At 36.2% G+C, this 22,662-nt stretch overlaps 1 protein-coding gene across 4 annotated transcripts; it reads left to right on the top strand.

Moving 5' to 3' along the window:
- The first annotated feature begins 4,224 nt into the window (after positions 1-4,224).
- Positions 4,225-20,962, top strand: wbp1lb (WW domain binding protein 1-like b). Of its 4 annotated transcripts, none has more exons than XM_084103811.1 (4): positions 4,225-4,645; positions 13,201-13,300; positions 13,818-13,979; positions 18,165-20,962. In XM_084103811.1, the coding sequence occupies exons 1-4, from the start codon at positions 4,586-4,588 to the stop codon at positions 18,863-18,865; spliced, it is 1,023 nt and encodes a 340-aa protein (XP_083959937.1). In that variant the 5' UTR covers positions 4,225-4,585; the 3' UTR covers positions 18,866-20,962. The 4 variants fall into 4 exon arrangements, with proteins under 4 accessions (XP_083959937.1, XP_083959936.1, XP_083959938.1 ...); XM_084103810.1 differs by having other exon boundaries at positions 4,235-4,645; positions 13,198-13,300; XM_084103812.1 differs by lacking the exon at positions 4,225-4,645 and adding an exon at positions 11,883-12,030 and having other exon boundaries at positions 13,198-13,300.
- The last annotated feature ends 1,700 nt before the right edge of the window (positions 20,963-22,662 follow it).

The following is a 22,662-nucleotide window of genomic DNA, read 5'->3' as shown; positions in this document are numbered from 1 at the left end:
GTATAAATCTCATACCAAATGAAAGAAGGAAGTCTTGGGCACATATGTTGTATTCATAACATCTTCATATCTTATCTCATTACGGAGTTGTAGACTGTTGAATAGCGAGTGTGCACTTGTGACAATTTGCCCCATCGGCGGGTAAGTTGTCACACTAGATTATCTAAAAATAAGAACACAACTACTTAATTGTGAATATTGATTTTAATTTTTAAACTCAAAACAGAACTGGAAATATAAACATCCGTGCCTGGAGAATCTGGAAAAACAATTATTTCAATCCAAATAATGCACATTTCAATTAAGTGGCAAAACCACTTTACTTTGAACTTTAAACTGAAACGTTCTGGCTTGCACATAGATCCTGATAACTGAATGGAATGCTGCAGATAACCTGCTTAACTTAACCTCTGAACAAAACAGATGCCCTGTATCTGACTAATCGGACTCATCTCCAGAGTCACAATTCTGACACACATAAATTGCCTGGCCTGAGGTGCAAGCATCATGGGCCCAATTGTTGCATTTTACGCATATGCTACTCTGAACAATGCCTGAACTTCGTATTTTGAGCACTTCTTGTGTTTTTTTTCGTTTTTTTTTTGCCTCTTCACAATGACTCGCTTAATTTAGTCCTAATTTGTAAGTCGCTTTGGACAAAAGTGTCTGCTAAATGACTAAATGTAAATGTAGCTGCCTTGTTTTTCATAGGTCCAGATTTCTGCTTCCCTTTCTTTTGAAACAGCTTTTTGCTAGATTGAGGCTTATTCTTTTCTATTTCTAGTTGCTGCTTCATTGGCGTGTCATTAAGTATTGCTGATTTGCGTTGTTTTGTTCCTTTGCTGGCTGGTTTTCGGGGGCCATCTTTTGGATATGGCCGGATGTCCACTGGAGTTGGTAGCCCACTGTCAGCAATAGCATTGCTGGGTAAGGGTGAGCTGGTGATAGCAGAAGCATAACTGGGCGTGCTAGGCAGGACAGGGTTAGTGCTGGGGCTGTGTTTATTTGTACAGGGGCAAGTTGTCACGTGACGACTTGCCCCAATGTCATTGAGACAACTTGCCCCATATTGACGTGAGCTAATGTTGGCTAAATCTCAAGTTTAGCTCAACATATCACTTTAGCTAAAGTACCAAAAGACACGTTACTGTCTCCTCTATTTTGTGCAAAATAATAATTTTAAACATTCATACCTAACAAAGTTGCTTTGCATAAAATGTAAAGTGAAATTTATTTACTTTTTAAGCAGAAAAATAAGAAAATTGTGCTAACCTCAGATTACAGTGATCTTGACCACATGTGAACAGGAAGTTGACTATAGAAGAAGAAGTCACATAAAGTGGCTATTTGATTTTTGAGATAGAGCCTCTAGTGTTGGAGTTATGGACAGTGTGACAACTTACCCCGCTCTCCCCTAGTATTTTTTCCGAAGTCCAGTAGTTGACAAAATGGAGGACATTTTAGAACTACTTTTCATTTGTGGGGAAAACACTCTTTCAAATCACTCTACTTATTTCACTCACTGAAATGCAAATCAATTTATAACCAATATATAATGTGCTGTATTTTTTGGTTGATATTCTGTCTCTATATCTGTTCAAATAAACCTACCATAAAATGATTGACCCTTCATTTGTTTGTAAGTGGGCAAACTTACAAAATCAAATAATTGTTTTCCCCACTGTATACGAGTTCCCCCACTTCTATTTCTCTGTAATATTGAATGAATTGTTAAAGTTTGAAGTCGACATCAAACAAAAGTTGTGACGGCTTTTTCTTCCCTATTGGGATGTATATTCTAGTGAAATGGCTTCTCAAACAAGATAAAATTAAGCTTCCTGTGGCTCTACCTTCCACAAGCAAGCACTTTCGACATGGTCCATGATTTTCAAGCATAATTACTTTATATGGAACAACAATGATATATGACATAAACATAAGACCTTATTTTTTTAAGAATTAAAAATAGGATCAATCTGGTGAGCCAGTTGTTTAATAAGTATTGTCAAGAATTTCTTTTTCGCTATAATATTTCTTCTACACCCAAGCAGTTTGTCTTGATGAATAAAATACAATCAGACACACACACACACACACACACACAGAGAGAGAGAGAGAGAGAGAGAGAGAGAGAGAGAGAGAGAGAGAGAGAACTTTATTCACTTTCACCTAATAATGTTTTTGTAATTTGGTGTTCAACCCAAACCTTTTATTATCTTTTTTTTCAGAGCTGTTGTGTAAACAAATTAAAATAAAAGTCAAATAAGACAGCAGGTTAAACTATGTCCTCAGAACAAAGTGTCTGTTTTATCGGTAAAAGCCAATAGCCAACTGGATAGAAACAAACTTCTTAAAATTCATTTTCACTTTGTTAATCACAAGTGGTGATAAATGTTTTTAAAGTCTATAAACTGTAACTATTTTAAACACAAGACATGAGTTCTGCTATGACCTTATAGTTTGTTTGTGCTGTTCTGTTTCTGTGTTGTTTACAGTAAACTTCGTCTTGGATAGGCTACTGCAGGCTGATGAGTGCTATAATGAAATTAGTAGGCTACATTATATTTAAAATATGTAATATGTAATATTACAGGCTCGACATTTATGCTTGTCCGGGACAAGTGGATTATTTTACTTGCCCGACCGGACAAATAGCCTGATTAAAACATCAATAACAAAAAAATACTATTCTGCATTAATTTAGTGTAAGTGGCGACTGATAGTGAATACAATAGCCTAATATAATAGGCTATATAATGTAGGCTACTGACCATAATAACAAGGTTCTGCGCGCCTAATTTGGAAACAAATGAAACATTCAAAATGTGTTTTTATTTATAACATATGATACCGTTAAGCAACTGAAAATGTGACACTGATTTCAGTTCAATAAACAAGTAATTCATATTAAGTCAGTTGAATTTTAGACACAATATTGGCATTTTTTGTTCTATTTCAGCAGTGAAAATAGTTCCACAGCGCATCTCAAAGGAAAACTCAACCGTGTTTCATTACCGAATGATTCAGTGTTTTGAACGAATCAGTTGAGTCAAAGATTCAATGAATTCCTATTCATTTACAACGGCCTCATCCCCAGCCGTTTGAATGAATCGTTTGAATAAATGACTCAATGACTCACTCATTAAGAGGGTCGCCTGCCGCCTCCTACTGGTGGTTTATAAATATTATTTCTATGTACAAATAATATTTCTCATTTGTATATAATTTTTTTTTTTTTTTTTTAAATAATCTCATTACATTATTTAATGCAGTTTAATTTGATTGGTAACAGGCTAACAGCCCTTTAGCATCTTATTATTCTATTTTAATTTATTGATCAAATTTAAGAATTTTAAATGAAGCATATAAACGATTAGGGAAACATGCCCTTTAAAGGTTAAAATATCATAAATATGCCGATTTATAGTCTATATATTAAAGCTGACTGAACAGTGATGAGAATACTGATTCGGAATAAATTATATTTACAACACACACACAAAAAATCACATTTTTTTCCTGGACAAACAAATGTTTTTACTCGGACAAGTGAATGACCGACCGAAGGACAATCAAATGAAAAGGCCCCTGGTATATATTTTTTTATTATTATTAATATATTTACCCATAAACCTGTCTTTAGGAAGCCATAAGTTACAGTGGCAAGAATAACTTTGTGAAACCTTTGGGGGTGGCATAAGAGTATGCCTTAATCTAGTTAATCGTGCATTTCTTTTCTTTTATTCCACAGCTGTGTGCAGTTTTTTATTGCTTGCATTAAAATAATTTTCTCTTGTTTTGTTTTTTTAATTGCAGTATTTTTCTTCTGCCATTCATGCTTATTAGCTCCATGCAATCTTAAGCTTTTCTTGGTTCACCTGTACACAGTCTGAAAAGGTTTTTTGGCAGTTTGCTCAAATAAAAGAGCCTTTCTAAGAGCCATCGTTTAAGCTGTTGACTTTTCTACCTTAAGAAAGAACGTTAAACGAACAACTTAAAAAGGCATGACAAATCATGACATAAGACTGACATCACTCACAACGTACCAATGCATTATCCCTCATGAACAAATATAACGTCTGATGTTTGCATACGTGCATACCAGTATACCATTACGACATCGTTCATGAATAAACATGACATCGGATGTTTGTATATACCAATGTACCATCACGTCGCATATGCAAATGTAGTCTCAAATACAACAATTTCATTGGCTGCTGTGCGTGTTGTCGCGTTAACACGGACAAACGGTGCGTGTTGACGCGGTCAAAATTCACGCGTTTCGTTTAAAGACTTTTGACCCCGATCGCCTGCCATAGTGCCTTTGCCTAAACTGCTGTTCGCACTCGCAGGGACTCGCTTGTATAATAGTTAGGGGCAACCAGTGGCACGGAGCTCCTGTTGCTGCTGCTGCTCCTGCTCCAAAGCTGCGCCTCCCCTCATGTCGCAATATAACAATAACAGCAGAAGGCGGCGGTGCATTAACAAGTCGAGAGCCTTTTACTGTTCGTATATATTTGCAACACTTGCGCTGACCAAAGTAAACACTGATGCATTGTAATGTTCTATCAGCCTGTTGAAAATGGGCTTGTTTTTATATGTCGCTGGATCTGCCATCCCCACCGATGCCAGTGTCTATGAGGTGAGAAAAACATCTTAGCTAAATGTCTTGTTAAACTTTGCCGGTTGTTTGTGTCGGTTATGTGTAACGTTGCTGTTGGGCTCTGAATGCACACTTCAGGCTCAGCCACTTGTTGAATCGCCGGTTGAACATTATGCATATGTTATCCTCACTTTGTAGGGCATGTTAATAAGTTTGTGTTATTAACACTGTCCGTTTTATTTATTTTGCAATCTGACACATCTGTTTATTACGAGTCTTGCGTGCTGCTAACCAGTCTTGCGTCAAGTCACGGAAGTGTGGAACTGTGTCTCATATCCTAGTTGGCTGCTTGCTTAACACCGTTTTGGACATAACGTGATGGCCGAAATGCTGTCTAGGTAGACACCTCCCTGTGTTTTGGAGACACGGCCTAAGCCTGCGGGCCAGGTTCAGTAACGTTAAACAAAAGTCTGCAGTGTTAGCAGTGGCTAACAATTCAAATGTCAAATGTATTTCGAGACTTTTATAGTGGCGTTTATAGTAGCTGATTTGAACTTGAATACACTAACGTTAGTTGTCAATTACCAGTTGTGTTGAGAACATAAATGATTCTATGAGCACGTACAGTAACTTGATTCAACAATGAAGTTGAAGTCATTAATCTAAAGTCGTAAATTTGTCTAGCACACGTATCGTGACACGTGTTTTTCCTTTAGAGGTCTATGGATTTTGTTATCGCTGGTGAAGATAGTGCTGAGCCCATTGTCTGTAGTTCAAAGAAGTGAATTTATCACTGAAATGTGCTGAGTGAAATGTTCTGAGTGTTTTTTCCCCCCTTCTTGGGGATCCCTCTGTAGCCTACATATCTTTTTGATCAGAGTACAACTTGGCTCGTCAAATGTATTTTTATCCAGTAAAGAAGTGCTGCAAGGTGCAAAAGCAGCACGTAATATTCAAATGTATGGATTGTAAATGGTATTTATGGTAGCATAACAAAATCTGACAATTAGTGTAAAAGGTAAAAAATAAAAATTGTGTTGTCTGGTCACTGAGTCTGACCTTGATACATAACTTGCAAATGTGCTAAAATCCACAAGATGGTAGAATATGTTTACATAGAGTGGACATTTTTATGATTATTTTAGAAGTAATTTTCTGCATGTTGTGATGTGATTCACATTTTAAATAGCAGGCTAAACAGAATATTAATAGAGTTTACCTTGCATTTATACATAAAAAAATAGACTGCAAGGGGTATTCCTGTCATCATGAGGTCCAAAGGGCATTGTGTGTGTGTGTGTGTGTGTGTGTGTGTGTGTGTGTGTGTGTGTGTTTTATTGGATGTAATTGAGTTATTGGTAAAACAAAAAACAATGCCAGGGTGCTTTTGCTTAGATGGTTCTGAATGTTTTTGGGATGAGAATTATTCCTAAAGGACATGAGCAGGGTGTAATGTTCTAATACAAGGTGCATGCTGGTTTGCAGGTCCAGTAGAAAGAGATTGCTAAGGAACTTGCAGTGGGGTAAAACGATTTAAAGAAACCTGCGCATGAACCCTGTTGTAGTTGGTGTAACTTGCAGGGGCGTGGTTTACTGCGGGACGCAGACAGACCCTTCTCATTGTCACAAGATGCGACCCAGAAATTCCCCTCTCTTCCTTAATTCACTATTCCCTACATTACTCCTAGTCCACTTGAATGAGTGAACAAAAACAAGTGAGAGTGCCAGAAAGGGCTGCCGCTTTTGTGTAGTTAGTCATTTGAAACTTAGCAAACTGGCAGCTCCAGACCAGTAGTATTGAACATATTTATCTTGAACTCTGTCATGCTAGCATGTATAAACTTTAATTAAACAATTTAATAATCAATAAAAAAATAATTTATACCTGTGTGATATTACGCTGTACACATTGGACCAGCGGTTTGGAAAATGGATAGATGAATGATTTAGCTGTTGGCGCCATCTTCGGGCGAGGCAGGCAGGAATTCATTCGGCTCGACCCTCGCAGTGCATTATGGGTATTTTCTAGCTGTTGAGTGTACATCAGTTGTACACTTGTTATTGCAGTGAACTATGGGATTGAATGAGTGAGTGCACTCGATAACATCCACTATGGTTTCGGACATTACTACAAATGGCGATTTTGGACATAGCCCTGGTTTTTCTTATCATAGGAGCTACATTGCCCATTACAGTTCAGTAGGTGTGGAAACGCTGTCTCCTTGCAATCTTCATTTGTGCTCAACGGAGGAATTCATGGCACTGTTGTGACTCTTTTAAACGTTTTATAAGCTCTTCACAAGTTCTCAGCTAAATTTCACCATCATATGCATGCACGTACAATGAGCGCGTTTAGCACCGTACAATTATTTTGGATGTTTGTTGTAAACATTTATTTATTTATTTTTTACTTTAGGCTCGGTCTTAAAAATGACAGTGTGAACTTTAAGTGAACTAGAGCTAAATGCAGTTTATTTTTTGGTCCTGACCAATAGATCCAAGAGAACGGAACTACAAGTGTGAATAGAGTCTAGAACCGGCCTAAATGGTATAAAGCTTTTAACCTCAGTGTTGAGGGGGTTCCAATTTTATTTAGCCTTGCATTTTTTTTTTTACTGAACCAAAGTTGCATCTGTATGTCAGCAGTAGGGAACTATTTGGTTGCATTTTGTTTTGTGTTTTCACTGGAAAAGATTGTAAGTCAGGAAAAAGTGATAGATTGGCAATTTGGCAACTGTCTGTGGTTTGCGGGAGAGAAACTTGCATGTTGTAACATACACCAACAAAAAAACTCTTTCTCTATAATTGAAGATGCCTGACACAAGCTATTTTGAGTGGTAGAACAAAATTGACCTTTCCAAAAAGTGGTGGGGGCATAGTACACTATATGCTGCCTTGTATACTGTATAGGACTAGTCAGCAAGCATATAGAATTGCATTTGTTATGCAATAGCTATGCTATTGGTTCCTTGAAACTTGATGGGCTATAGACATTTAATAATTTTGGTGCCATAAAAAGTGGCTCAAAAACCTGTAAATCACTCTCAAAGTACTGAAGTAGGTTAACTACAGGCTGGCTGTATAGTACCACCAGATGACAGCATAACCTGAAGATAAACCACACTCACCAGTTACAAGTTAAACAGAGTTCTGCGTAGGGGTATTTTGTGTAATACAGAGTGCATTTGTGGACCGTTCCTCCCTCTAAATAAGAATTAAAAAGAGTTTTTGCTGACTCAGTATTAGTATCATATGCTGTCGCTGATACTCAACTTCTCACTAAGACTGTGGAAAACAATGTTAGCTAGTCAAGGATCCTTATTAGACTGGCCAACATTATCTTCTGCTTTCAGCAACTTCTCATTATAACCTATTAAACTTAATTAGTTTTCTGATATAATGTTTTCTGGCACTGAAACCGGATATGGATAGTCTCTGCAGCTGCAACAAATTAGTTCAATCTGCCAAGGTCTTCACACATCTTTCAGATCTTACACATTCTTTTGGACACATTTATAACATTTAAAAATTGCACATAAAAAACATGTAGTGCCATTTATTTGAAAGATATTTTTTTTAAGCATGCAATAGAAAAAAAGTTAAACAATAGAATGTACTTTTATGGTTTTCAAACTTGGTCTTCATAGTTATTTTGATGAGCAACACTTGTGGTTACTCTGTTAGGACACTGACATACAGTGACTTAAAGGCACAGTACATTTCGCTGCTAGAGGTCGCTTTTTCTAAACGACAACAAAGGCGTAGCTTGATGACGCCGTGAAGGAGCGTGGAATCATCGGAGTTGTCGCATTCCCCTCCACAGCCGATGGAAAGAAATCCGACGGGACTCGGGCAGAAATTATGCTCATGGATGAGTTAATGTATTAAAGTTGTATTAGCGTTACTGTTGTATGAAGCAGGATGGGGCTGAGAGCCCGGGACATTTTACCTTGCTGTGTTTATTATGCTAATGTGGCACATTGCAGTAAGCTGAGTCAATATTATAATATCTTATTGAAAGCTGGATGACTTGTTGCTGAATGGCATGCAATTCATTTTAAAATATAGCCTATTGCATGGCAGAGAAAAGGCTGTATTATTGTCCCTACAAATAAAGCTCTTTCTGATTATGGTGTTAGCCACTTGACAAAATAATGTTTTCTCTGAGGCATGGCACAAACATGTTATTTGTGGTAAATCAAGAAAATGAGACTCAAAGAGTAAGACTAACTGTGTTGAACTATATAAACTAGTGGTCGACCGATATATCGCCAAGGCCGATATATCGGCCGATATTTGGCATTTTTGAAATATCGGCATTGGCCGATAAGTTTTTCTGATTGGCCGATGTGTTGAAAGCGGGACTTTTATTTTGACGGCGCTCCGGACTTTTATTTTGACGGGCGGCGCTGAGAGAACACCAGCGCCAGAAGAGAACGGCAGCTCCTCAGATCAAACAGCGCTCACTCACATTCTCCGTCTTCATTAATTTACGATCTCTGTCAGTCATATCTAATACTTTGTTAGACAGAACTGGTAAACAAAGTAAGTAAATGGTAACTTATGCCAAGTAAGTAAAGTAAAGCGTTTGCTTTTATATTATTTGTAACAGAAAAGGCAAATCAGGCTAAAATACTTTCTCATTTGCCGTCAACATTCAGCAAATGCGCATCTACGTCATTTAAACAAATCTTTGAATATCTAATAAACATTTAATTTCACAAACCTTGCAGATTTAATCGAATCCAGCTGTGATATCTTGTGAAGTGTGCATTACTGTCTGCGAGTGACGGTCGGTCCGTGCGAAGTGAGTGAATGCGAACAGAAGATCAGCTTCACAGGAGACGCGATCGAAAAACTTTAAATCCTTCATTTTAAAATATGCTGATATATAACCAGTTGCCAACTGTGTCATATTCATATCATTGATGAATGTTTGAATATTAATATTTTCACTGTGCTGTATGTAAAATTAGCGTTACCTTGTCTTTATTTGAAAAAAATATGATTACCAGCACGAAATTACCAGAATACTGAGTGCCGTTACAGTGTTTACTTTCTTTTTATTCACATATTCATATATTTCTAAACAATTACTTTGTGAAAAATACTGTAATAGAATTGCAAATTTAAGAAGTTGCCATCTAAAGTATAAAAGCATGTTTATTTTAAAATGTTGTTTTATAATTTATTAAATATTGATTAAAATAAATATATATAAAAAATATCGGCTTTATATCGGCCATCGGCCACCCTGCTCTCCAAGATATCGGCATCGGCCATCAAAAAACCAATATCGGTCGACCACAAATATAAACTATAATGATTAGTTTTCTGTCGATAAAGGTATCCAAACAGTTGCTCACCTGTCTAATAAAATGCATAATATATTATGCGTATTTAGTGTTTCCATGGTTTCTACGGAAGTAAAATCGCTTGGATATGACGTCATCGACAGGCGACATGGGTCGTTACACTGGTTAAAATAGTTTATTTCTCTGGATTTAAACGTTGTTGAAAACATTTGGGATAATGCAAGTAGGCTACACAAATCAACAAAATATATAACATTGTTCTAGTGGTTTTGGGATATTTTGATCCAAAAATCTTACATATTGTGCCTTTTAAAATAACCATGACACCATTTGGTTGAGAGCATAAATCCAAAAATGGGTCAGGAAAGTAGAATTAGTTCTGAGAAAAGGTCTTGCGTCATTTGTTTGCAGATTCCACATGGCTTGATATTTTGTATTCAGTCACAGTGTAATGTAATTCATACATTTTCTGTGTCTTAAATGTCCAAAATCTCCAAATACTTTTTGGGTCACTGTGTGTTTAATAATATCCAGAAACAATATGTCCAGTCTCATGTTGCAGAGTCGGCATTGGTTAATTGCTGATATTTGTGGTTGGTGATAAATGACGCACTCAAAGTGCTGTGACAGTCCTTGACGTTCTCAAGGGAAAGACACAGTGTCATGGGGCTACACTTGACCTGCTCAGCAGAATTGAGTCATTTCTGGAATTTTATGTCTACTTTGGTCTTGAATCTGGTCTTGCTTTTTATGGTGGACGGTCATTATGCTTGGTAGCCTAATGGCTGTGTGTGTTGTAAGCTGTGGTAAAACAGCTGTGGTTAAAAACAATTTGTGACAATGTTGCAGGCATTATGGGATGATATTTTTTGCCTGTACAGCCTACATGAACATGAACTGCTTAAATGTACTGATTATACTGACACACCATAATAATACAAGATGTAAAAATGATCACATGCACATACTGAAAGCTTATCAAAATTGTGATATGTAAACAGTGTTCAACAACCAATGTTACCCACACAAAGGCAAAATACTTTAACTATAAATACTATACTTTGTAGATTATAATTAATTATAATTAAAATATTTTAAAGGGTTAGACTAGTTGAAAATTGTAAATTCTTAAAATTAATTACTCAACCTCATGTCATCCAAACCCGTAAGACCTTCGTTCATCTTCGGAACACAAATTAAGATATTTTTCATGAAATCCGAGAGCTTTCTGTCCCTCCATTGACTGCAACGTTATTACCATTTTCAAGGCCCAGGAAGGTAGTAAATGCATTGTTAAAATAGTCCATGTGACCCCAGTGTTTCAACCTTAAAGGTTAACTGTCGCCAAAATGCAACCTAGGGTCTTTTTTGTTAATCTACCCGAGGCAAACTTTCGTTTAAAAGCATAATTAGAATGGAAACAGCACTTTTAAGTTTGACCGTATTTTAGTTTTCGGTCAAATTGCCTTTTGAATGGGAGTGCTTGGTGCACTGCTATGATAGCATCAAAACTCGCTATTTTTAAAACACTAAGAAGGCTCGACACAACATGAAACTTTGCTCGAAGTATCACCAGTGGCTCTACGCATGAACTCGAGCATTGAGAACATTGTTTGTGTACACAGAGTTTACTAAAAAGAAAGATTTTGAACAACTCACTGTAGCTGTGTCCGCCGGCATTTTGACAGTCAAAAATATTTGATCCCTCCATTTACGTTATAATGTTTTATAATGTATAGGTAGGGTCAACAGCAAAAAGGTGAAGAAAATGATGCTTTAGATAAGTTTTAGGATCTAACTAACTGAAACAGAACAAAACATTGTATGGGAACAGAATGTTAGACAATGTTTTTGGTAACATTTTCATTTTATTTTGTACTGTCTACTCCCATAATATTGAGGGAGCATCTCATTATAATGCAGACCTCCTTACACTCCTCTGCTGCATGGAATTTTCCGTAGACCAATCCCTGTCCCCTGTTTGAGTGAAGTGTGTGTGTGTGTGCCCTGTTCCTCCCCTGTGTATCACGACTACTGTGCTGAAAGGACTTTCACAAGGCTGAAGGGCTCTGGAGTAGCATGTCTGTACTGCACCAGGAGACAAGAATGGTAGAGAACCTGATCTCTTAACTTTCTTATTTAATCATTAACTGATTCATGACATGGAACAAACATGCCTTGCCTATTGTGCCTACCTTTTGAAGGTTTCTGCTTATTTTGCTCTGATCTACCTGTAGTCTTTGTTTTCTTGAGGGTAACATGGTGTCCAGTGCTTTTGTAACTGGATTTACTGTAAGAGAAAGGAAGTTAATTGAAAAGATTCTGTAAATTTTAGATTTCGCTGTACACAACATTGGTAGTTCGATGCTAAACATATTCTGAGTGTCCAGGCAGCTTTTGTTCTTTTATGTCAAGTAGTTGACATGAATCAAGAATTATGGAGCCAGTGCTTTGTTCAGTGATATGACACTTTTTTTTTTTGTTTCAGTGAGTTATTTCAGGTTGTACATTTTCATGTGTTTCAGCCCCGAAAAAAGCAATGATATGTACAAATCAATTCAGCATATAACCTTTTTGAAAATAAATAATTATTAATATGACTACATTAATATGTTTAAGGAAAATGTTGTTTCTGTTTAAACTGTTACCCTACATGACATTTTGTTTTTCAAAAATGGCATAGTTTTCTAATTTTAATGTTTTGTTGTTTTGTTTTTAATGGGCATTATTATTTGACATTGACCCACTTCTCTGGTAAAATGTTTGATTCAGAGTTTTACCTGACAAAGCATGTTTATTGTTTTATTTCACACAGGTGATTAACCTATTTACTGTAAAACACAAATTGCACCCAAATATTGCATTGTATTTTAGAGTAAATAGTTTACACACTGGATTATACTGCTTAATCTGAGCTAAACTTATTCATTATTTTATTTTCAAACAGTTTCAAGTACTTTGGTGGTAGAATAGTACATGGTTTAAGATGGAAATATAATACTTACTGAATAATTATGGGACATGGTATAATTCTACACTTTGCTTGATGATAACCATATTCATATTGGATAAAATGTTAATGCAGCGATTTCAGTCCAAAAATCACAATGTTACCATACCATATCCAAAAGTTTATCAAAAAAAGTTTCTTCCATGAATTCTCCAAAAAAAAAAATACTTTTTTTTTTTTTGGGTCAAGATTTGCTGTTCTAGAGATAAACGCTGAATCCACAATACATTTATTTTGTATATTTTTTCTTTTTTTTTTTTTTTCAGCAGGTACTTCACTGTGAGGGGGTGAATAATAAAAGCTACGTGTGTGAGACGGGACACTGTTGTGGAGAGTCCCAGTGCTGTAGCTACTACTATGAAATTTGGTGTAAGTGCATCTTCATGTTTAATATCAGGGTCACAATGTTTCATAGGAATTCATAAAGGCTCGTTCACATTCAAGAATGATGACAAAATAAAACTTCCAAACATTCATTGAACTTCAACCTTACGTAACATTTCTCCGCCATCAGCTAAAATTCCTGATCGTGCCGATTCGGATTGAGATAAATGTATTTTGCCTGTGGAATTTCGCTGTCCAAGATGAAATGTAACCCAGCCTTGAGAGGTTTAGAAGAACTAAACAATATATATGCTGAAATGAGGAGAAATGGCTGTTGTACAGGAAGTGAGTCCATCTTAAAATGCTTGACCTTCAGCAAACTGTGGAGTAAGAATGACAGAGTCTCGCAAATACTTACGTTTGACCATATATGCACAAGCAGTGGTTTTAGTCTAAGAGGAATTAGTCAGGTTTTAAGTAGCAGTATAAAGTACAAAGGCATACTTTAAATGTTTTGTTTTGTTTCCGTGTGGGATTATTCCATGTTTTTTTTTTTTTTCAGGGTTCTGGCTGGTGTGGGCCATCATCTTCATCCTGAGCTGCTGCTGTGTGTGTCATCACCGTCGCACCAAACACAGACTGCAACAGCAACAACGACAGCACGAGATCAACCTCATTGCCTACAGAGAGGTTCACAACAACACCTCTATCCCCTTCTACTTCAGTAATATCATCTCTCTTATATACACATTCGGTTTTATTTAGCAAAGAACCTAGAAAAATAAGAGAATTTAAAAATGAAAGTAACTTTAAAGCTCAACCATAGAATGTTTAATAATAAACTTAACATATTCTAATACTGGAAAAGCTTCTATTGTTAATATGCATTTTCTTATATTAATACTCTGTACAAAAAAATATTTAATTGGCTAGATTTTGTGAGTGCTTTGTGTAGATTAGAATTTGTTGGCTGTCAAATGATTTGTTAAAAAATCTGGCCCGTCAATTGAATATTTTAATCAAATTAATTACTTAATATGATTTAATTGAATTAATCACTTATATCAACATTAAATGTATGTGACCTGTGCTGGCGAAATGAGTCGTAATGTGCACGGGCTAATTTCGAGTCACAGGCAAAACAAGCGAAAAATGTCTATTTTGAGGTTTTCACAAAAATGAAATTAAGCCCTCGTCTAGTGATCCCAGTGATCCAAATAGCAATTAAACATCTGAAATTATCTTTATTTTTACGTTTTCTGGGAGGAGCACCTTTCCTTTGTCCATGAAAAACGTTGACTAACAGATCCGATGCGTGCGCACCTCAGACGCGATCCTGATACACACACATACACAGAATTACAGTATTTCAAAATATCTGTCTTGGCCAGTATTCACGCAAACATTATCTGTTATGTCTTATGTGAACGTTTGGTTAACTGTTGGGGGAAAAACATCTGATGTGTAACATTGTAACGATCTGTGCAGTACATTAGGTCTAATATACAGGCTGTCTGTTTCATTAATGTTAATCAAACAATTGTTGTATAATGGAGAAAAGTTGATTATATATTTTTGCTCTAGATAAATAGGCAATATTTGGTTTTGAATTGGTGTGTGCCAAATTTTGTGTTATTAGCAATTTTTTAAAATTGTGACCCTGGACCACAAAACCAGTCTTATGGGTAAATTTTTTTTAAATTGAGATTTATACATCATCTGAAAGCTGAATACATAATCTTCCATTGATGTATGGTTTGTTAGGATAGGACAATATTTGTCCGAGATACAACTATTTGAAAATCTGGAATTTGAGGGTACAGAAAAATCGAAATATTGAGAAAATCGCCTTTAAAGTTGTCCATTTCTATTGGCGATAGTGCTGCATCCATTCTCAAAAATAAATGTTTTATATATTTAAGGTGGGAAATTTACAAAATATCTTCATGGAACATGATCTTTACTTAATATCCTAATGATTTTTGGCATAAAAGAAAAATCTATAATTTTGACCCATACAATGTTTTGTTGGCTATTGCCACAAATATACCCGTGCAACATAAGACTGGTTTTGTGATCCAGGGTCACAATTATGGTTGCTATGTGATTTTGTTTTGGAACCTTCAGAAAAATTTAACTTGATTTTTCTCAATTTACTTTGCTGACTCTATCGACTTCAAACAGGTGTAGCTCAGTAATTTTTGGTCTGATTCCAACAAATCATACATCATTTTTGAAGGTTTTTTAATAGAGAATGTGACTCATTTTGCCAGCACAGGTGACATTATAGATTTGTATAAAGTGAAAGTGAATGTGACATGACGTGAAGGCCAAGTATAGTAACCCATACTCGGAATTTGTCCTCTGCATTTAACCCATCCAAGTTAGTGCACACACATTAGGAGCAGTGTGAAAAAATAAGTTCTCAGAAAGCTGTCTTTGATGGTCTTGACCTGGTTTTGCTGATAGATGAGAAATTCACTTACACCTACAACCACCTACTCGGCACTTGCTGCCCTTTGTTTGTTTCAGTAAGAGCACGTGTGAAAGACCGTGTTATCAAACATTTAGCATTAGTTTTTTTCACACAATGGCATGGTTTGATCAAAGTCCCTTTTTGAGTCATGTAAGTTTACGTGTCGGGCATGCTCCAAGCAATTATTTTCTATGTAGGTTTCTATGTATGTTCCAAATCTCTGAAACCAGTTTGTTAAGATTCCGTTTCAATGTCTCACAAGCAACAAAATCAAACTTTTTTTTTTAGCGCCGTGTGAACTTTCAGAAATGATCAAGAAACGTTTCTTCATCTTGTGAATGCATCTACCAATTGAATAAATATAGATGACATTAAAAAAAATATATATATAATAATTTAGGGAGTACGATCGATGTGAGTTAATAGTTTTAATCTAATCTGCCCAGACAGGTTAAAACAAAAGACCTGTTGGTCATATTGAGAGTGCATCACATGCCCATAAATACATCAGCTGTAATTGTTCAAAGTTATGTGCCTTATCATTTTATGGCTTTTTATTATTAGGGGTCCAAGCACTGAAAGCGCATGGACACCCAGCCGCCTGACACTAGGTGGTGCTATAATAAAGCATTTTGCATTTTGGATTATAACTTTGCAACCCTAAGGGCTACAGACAATTTTCTCTCCCCTAAATCCTTGAGTCAAGCCAAAATCTCAGATTTTTTTAAGTTTCTTAAACTACTTTTCGAACTCCTCCTAGGCCGTTGGTCCAATCTTCACCGAAATAGGCACACAACAGCTAGGGACAGTGTTGGCAAAAAAATTAGCAAAAGAACCTTGATTTGTCCAAGCATTGCAAATATATTATAAAGTTATTTAATTGGTGAGGCAATGCCCATTTTTATGAGTTGACCTATAGCTGCTGATCGCAATGTCCAAGCTTAATGAAACTTGATGCACAAAGACAACAGGACAATCTGAGAACACGCACTAAGTTTCGCACAGTTCTGCCAATAAGGGGCGCTGCAACTAAAATCAATTATAACTTCGTACCCGTATGATCCATGAAGTTGAAAATTGGTGTGCATCTTCTTTGGTGGACATCCTAACATACTAGTGTTGTCAAAAGTACCGACTTCAGTACCAAAACAGTACTGAAATTTTACAAATATGACGATATCTGCATTTCCCTCTAGCATTTTGAGCTTTGTTGAACGGATTCTTAAACCCCTCTAATTGGTCATAATGTTCACACGCTCAACATATATGTCTCTGATTGGCCATAGTGTTCACGTGCTCAACATATGTCTATGATTGGCTTCAAAAACATGTTGTAAATGGACGTCTTTGACGCTCTTCACTGAGCGCTTACACATACACACGGGAGCGTTTGAAAGCAGGTGTCTATCAGCGGATCCGTTGATCAGCGGCCATAATCAAAAAAATTGTATTTAAAAAAATCTAAATCAGATCATAACATACAAAGTCGAAATTGTGACATTCAAAACTAGGGGTGTGCAGAGAAGCCAATATCTGTATCTGTAACAATCTCAAAATTACTTGTATCTGTATTCAAATAAATCCGAAAGTGGATGGGGCTTTAACTGGAAGTTCATGAAATTACATGAAAAGCCCATTTTAAATGTAATTCTTTTCCCTTCATTTAACAAATATACCTTGTATAGCTCATAAAATATATTTTTTAATAATAAAATATCTTCTAATTAAAACAATAATACTAAATGTTAAATAAAAGGTTTAATATACATATACAGCTTTGGGGCTAATACAGAAAAGGCTTTTCACCTTTAGATTTCAAGCGAGACAACGGGATGGTTAATAACTTACCAGAAGAAGATCTAAGGGATCTCTGGGGGGAGTAGGGACAAATAAGATCTGTAATGCAAGCTGGAGCCAGGCCACGCAAGGCTTTAAATACAAAAGTTAAAACCTTATCAATTGTAAATTGGTCTAATATGGTCTGAAAAATCTACAGAGAGGTTTGGAAATTTGAGTCTGGAAAAGTATGGAATTTTGAAATGGAAAATGTGTAGGAACCTTGCATTAGGATATAAATTTCAAAATTAAAATACTAAAAAGACAAAATTAACAAGTTCAATTTATAATACAAAGAGTCAAAACAATGACATACTACAGTGTTGTCAATTATGAGATGGTGTCGAAATAAAACAAAAGTCCAAATGTTTTGTCATAATTTTGACTTTTTTTCTTTTGTGGCAGAAATAGCCTTCCATATGATAGTCAGATAGGTTCGGAAAAACATGAGGATGAGATAATGATGACCATGTTTTAATTTTTGGGTGAACCATCCCTTTAAAACGGTTAAACTATAGTTCTTCAACCAAAACAAAAGTCTGAATTCAATTCTCACAGTGGTTCTCAGACATTTTCTTGGCATTCTTTCTCTTTCAGGATTCCTACCCAACTATCTCCTTCCAGATTATGAGGAAGCGGTGCATCGTCCTGCTACGCCCCCTCCCCCATATAGTGCCTTAAACACCGGACCTCCAGCCTACACCAGCCCCTTAACCACTGACCAGCAGGATACGCACTGCCCACCCAGACAGATCACTCCAGTGCCCCCTGCATCTGACACGCTCTGTTCCAGACCCAGCCTGGAAGAGATCCATACCTCCAACGGGTACCACCACAAAGACGACAGCAAGAGCGAGATCGAGTTAGAGCGAAGCAGGTCCACGCAGAGTGCTCTTCCCTTAGAGCAGCCTCCCAGCGTGGACAAACAGAACGAGTGCAGGAAGGAGACGCTCAGGAATGTGGTGATGCCTGATGAGAAAGAGAGGATCCTGGCAAGGCACCGCAGATTTACGGGGGACTCTGGGATCGAGGTGTGCGTCTGTGGGCGAGGCTTGAAAAGCCATGAACCCAAAGAATTGGAGAGGCTTTTGAGGGAGGAGGACCAAGGGGACTCTGAGGATTTCTGTGAGGAATGTGGCCTCCATTCCTTCGAAGAGGAAAATCAGGGCTGTCTATCCCCAGAAAACAGACTGGAGTGTGGAGCGTCGCCGCTGGCCCAATCTCAACCTCATCATGTTTGCCTCTACTTGCATACTATTAATGAACAAGAGGGTCAACACAATAACACAGAATCTTAAAGCTGAATACTAATTTAGAAAAAGCTGAATGAGATGGTGAACATATCCGTATCTTTGTTTTATGTACGAAGCATCTTCAAAGCCCAAAAGTGCACAAGGATGGGCTCTACTTGCTCCACGAGTTGAGAAGTCGTAATTACAACGTCAGGTGCGTTCAAACAAAGTGGTCGGAGCAAGATGCCGTTGTGCCTTTTCGACGCAAAATGATGAACAAAGAATGCACATTTTATGAAGGTGCTGTAAACTGAATCATAATTGTACAATACTTTTGTACATGCAACATAGCTAGTTTTAGTTTTTCTCACTGACACGCCCCCAACTCAATTCTGGGCTCAAAGAAAATCCAGCTTCCCACTTTGCAATTACGACTTTGTGTGATTCATCTCGTAAATATGATCTTTCAGACAATGACTTATAAGCATCATAAAGATGCGGTCACATTTACAGTTGCTTGGTGAAATTTCATTTCAATAGCAATCTGTGTGATCAGGAGTTTTCCGTAAGGGCGAAAAAGTTCCCAGCACAGAATCTGCTTTTATTCAAGTTGGTTGTGTGAATTCGCTGCGTTCTCCTGCAGAAAGCTGCTTGGTTTTAAAGTGACTTCTGTGTTCGCTGTGCTTCACACATCGCTACACTATTGACAATGGACCTTTTTTTTTGCCAATGAAATGCCTTAACTGTGCAGTCTTAGGATTGAGACGCTAAATGCGTAAACACTGGTGTGCTGAAATATCAGTTTTTCAGGAGAGTCAGAGAGAAATGTAAAAACTGACGGAACACCAAAAAAAGACATGCTTTTGAGGCCCCTGTCGACCTTCCCGAATGTAATGGGACAAATTTTAACGGTGTTTATTAAGTTTTTGTTTTGCACATTCACATTGTTCTGAATGAATCATATTCAATTAAGTAAGTATTTACATACCTACAGTCTTAATTCACATATTGCCTGTGTTGTTTTTGCTGCTGTAAGCTCTGATGAATGTGTATTCAGAATAAGTTTGATTCGCAAATCGAAGCTTTCATAGCCAATGTAGGCTATATAGATGACATGGGGACACTTATTAGCATTGGAGCTTGAAAGTGCTGCATTATTATTACTTGCCATAATTTTCCGATTGCATAGAAACACTACATGTTGTATGTTCCTTTGAACCTGTAGGGATAAAAGCCTTGCCAAAGGGAGTTTTCTTTAGTACACAAACTGCTGGAAGTCAGGTCTTGTAGCTGTTTATCCATTGATGTAAGCTACAAAGTAAAATAAACTATTTTCTCACTGAAACATATTTAAGTGAACTCCAAAGACAGAAACCTTTTGATATTTTCGAAAATGATAATATAGATAATTCTATTTGTAAAACGTGTCTTGATGAGATTGATGCTATTGCCGACACATATGGGTACACGAGGCCGTATCGGTGTAACATGAATTGCCTCTATTCTTTTTGCACTCTGTTACAACCACTCTTAAATGCAATTCACGTGCCAGTTGTCCAGTATCATCTTGGACATCAGCCTAATAGAATGTATATTTTTATGTAAATACTTTTCTTCATGAAAGCTCAAAATCTGCCTTTTAATTTTCACATCATGTACTTTGGTAACAATTCAAATTGGCTTGATTTTCTGTTCATATGCAAACTAATGAGCTACTTGTGTAATTATAAAATGATTTATTTTTGTATTTCTGCACCAAAGTATAGCTTCAGTTTTAAGTTCCTCCATGACTGAAGCACTCTTTTAACAAATAATTTATTTCACTGCCCTAATGAATGTTATTAGTAGAGAGATGTGCTGCTCTTACTGGTGTCTCTGTGATGACAATCTAATGTTAGAGCTGTGCTTGGAGACAAATACATATCAATCTCTTTTTCTGAAATATTAATAAGCTGCTGATTTTCAAAAAGTTATAGATACTCTGAATCATTGTGCACACATGATATGAATATGATATCATTTTGTACAGCCTGCAATTCTTTTGTCTAACATTGCAATCATCCAATGATTTGAGTTCTGGCACAATTTATTTTTTATCGGTCTATCTTTTGTTATGCGAAAAACCTAATCGTGACACTGTCTATTAAACGCAAATAAACACAACATGTGTCATTGTTTTCCATAGTTTCCTGTTGATATTATCTGTAGGGATTTTGATTCATTCCTGTGCCATCTTTGAATCAGTTCAGTAACCAGATCCGTTCAGTGACACTTTCTGTGGTTTTGGGTGGCGTGAAGATAATGGTGGATCTTTAAAAATTCCAGTGTTTAGTGAGTCACAAAAATGAAGTCACACATTAGTTCTGATCATGACCAAAACATGTCTTATCCTATTAAAATGGCATGTTTACACTTTTCTAATTAAAATCGAAAATGTTTAAGTGGTTTCTTATTGTTTTACAGTAGTAGGGTAACATGGGGCAAGATGACCAGCCGCCTTCATTTTTTTGCCTGACCATAGATGACACAAAATCTCATCTCAGTACTCTTGATTAATGGCTACGCTGTTTTTAATTTTGTAATTTCATCTGAATATCAACATTTGTGAGATTTAGTCAGCCAAAACAGTTTTGAGTTTAATTTATCTAATTTTGTGTCTCTGGAAAATAGTTATCCATGCCGTATTATGTTGAATATCAATGTGTGTCTATTTGTTAATGAAGGATTTGTGGACACATCAATGTTTTGGGATTTGTGGAATAAAAGTTATTGATTTTATTGTAATTAATGGGGTTGTTATTTAGTATTTACACAAATTAGATGTACATTATACATCTTTGCTTTCATTAAAACCTATACGTTAATTGAATGATATAATTCAATTTGATTTTACTGTGTTTCTATTATGATATATCTTCAAATTAAATATGCAAGTATTCATATGACTACATTAGACAGTGATTTTACCTTTCAGATGAATCTCTTTTACTGGGATCCTGCTTTGTCTGTTATCTGTTATTCAATTATGTCAACATTTTAAATTGAATAGTTAATTTAGTATTTTTATGACAATTTAAAATGTATAAATATTAATAAGAAGTTATCAAAAGTAATGTATACATTCTGTAAAAGCTTCTTACTCCTCTTTTAATATCTTATGTCTTATGCTATAACAGCAAATTAGCAAATGTTTCTGTTTATTTCCACGTCGGCTGATGCATCATCCTCCAGCAAAATCTAAACTTCCATCTAAAAGTGTTTAAAAGGAAATCCACATTGTTCTTAAGGGGGGCATCTTCCCCATCTATTATAGTAATTATTATTGGGCGTAAACCAGGGTTACTTACTATGGTACAATTTTACAAGGGCACACATAAAGATCAGCTGGTTGACAGTAAATGGTTCCTCTGAACAATTAAAAGTGTATATTTTTGTAAATGATATAAATATACTATCATATTTTATTACATGAATTTCTGAAGGCTCTATGTTCGTGCTAAATTATGATTTTAACAGGTGCTTAAAAATGCCACGATTGTTCTCGAAGAGCGCTCTCTACAGGTCATGCGTTGTATTATTTCATGATAGGACAACAGTAATGCAAACTTTACACATTTTAGTGGGAGAAGGTATTCTTCTTTTGAGTTTTATCATTTTAACAATATTAATAAATACATTAACATAAATCATTTTATTTAACCCTATATGGGACTAATTATGAAATCACAGCTAGAAAAAAGAGACTATATTTTACATAATTTAAGGCTAAAATCATTTTTCAAAATTAGTTTTCTAAATATGATCTGACCTTTTTTTAGGGTGCCGTCATTTATAACTGACCTTGTCCTATTAGGGCAAATTGC

This window comes from Abramis brama, assembly GCF_963993115.1.
Source record: "Abramis brama genome assembly, chromosome: 2".
Taxonomy (NCBI): domain Eukaryota; kingdom Metazoa; phylum Chordata; class Actinopteri; order Cypriniformes; family Leuciscidae; genus Abramis; species Abramis brama.
The sequence above is the reverse complement of the archived record's forward strand: the minus strand, read 5'-3'. Positions and strand labels throughout refer to the sequence as shown.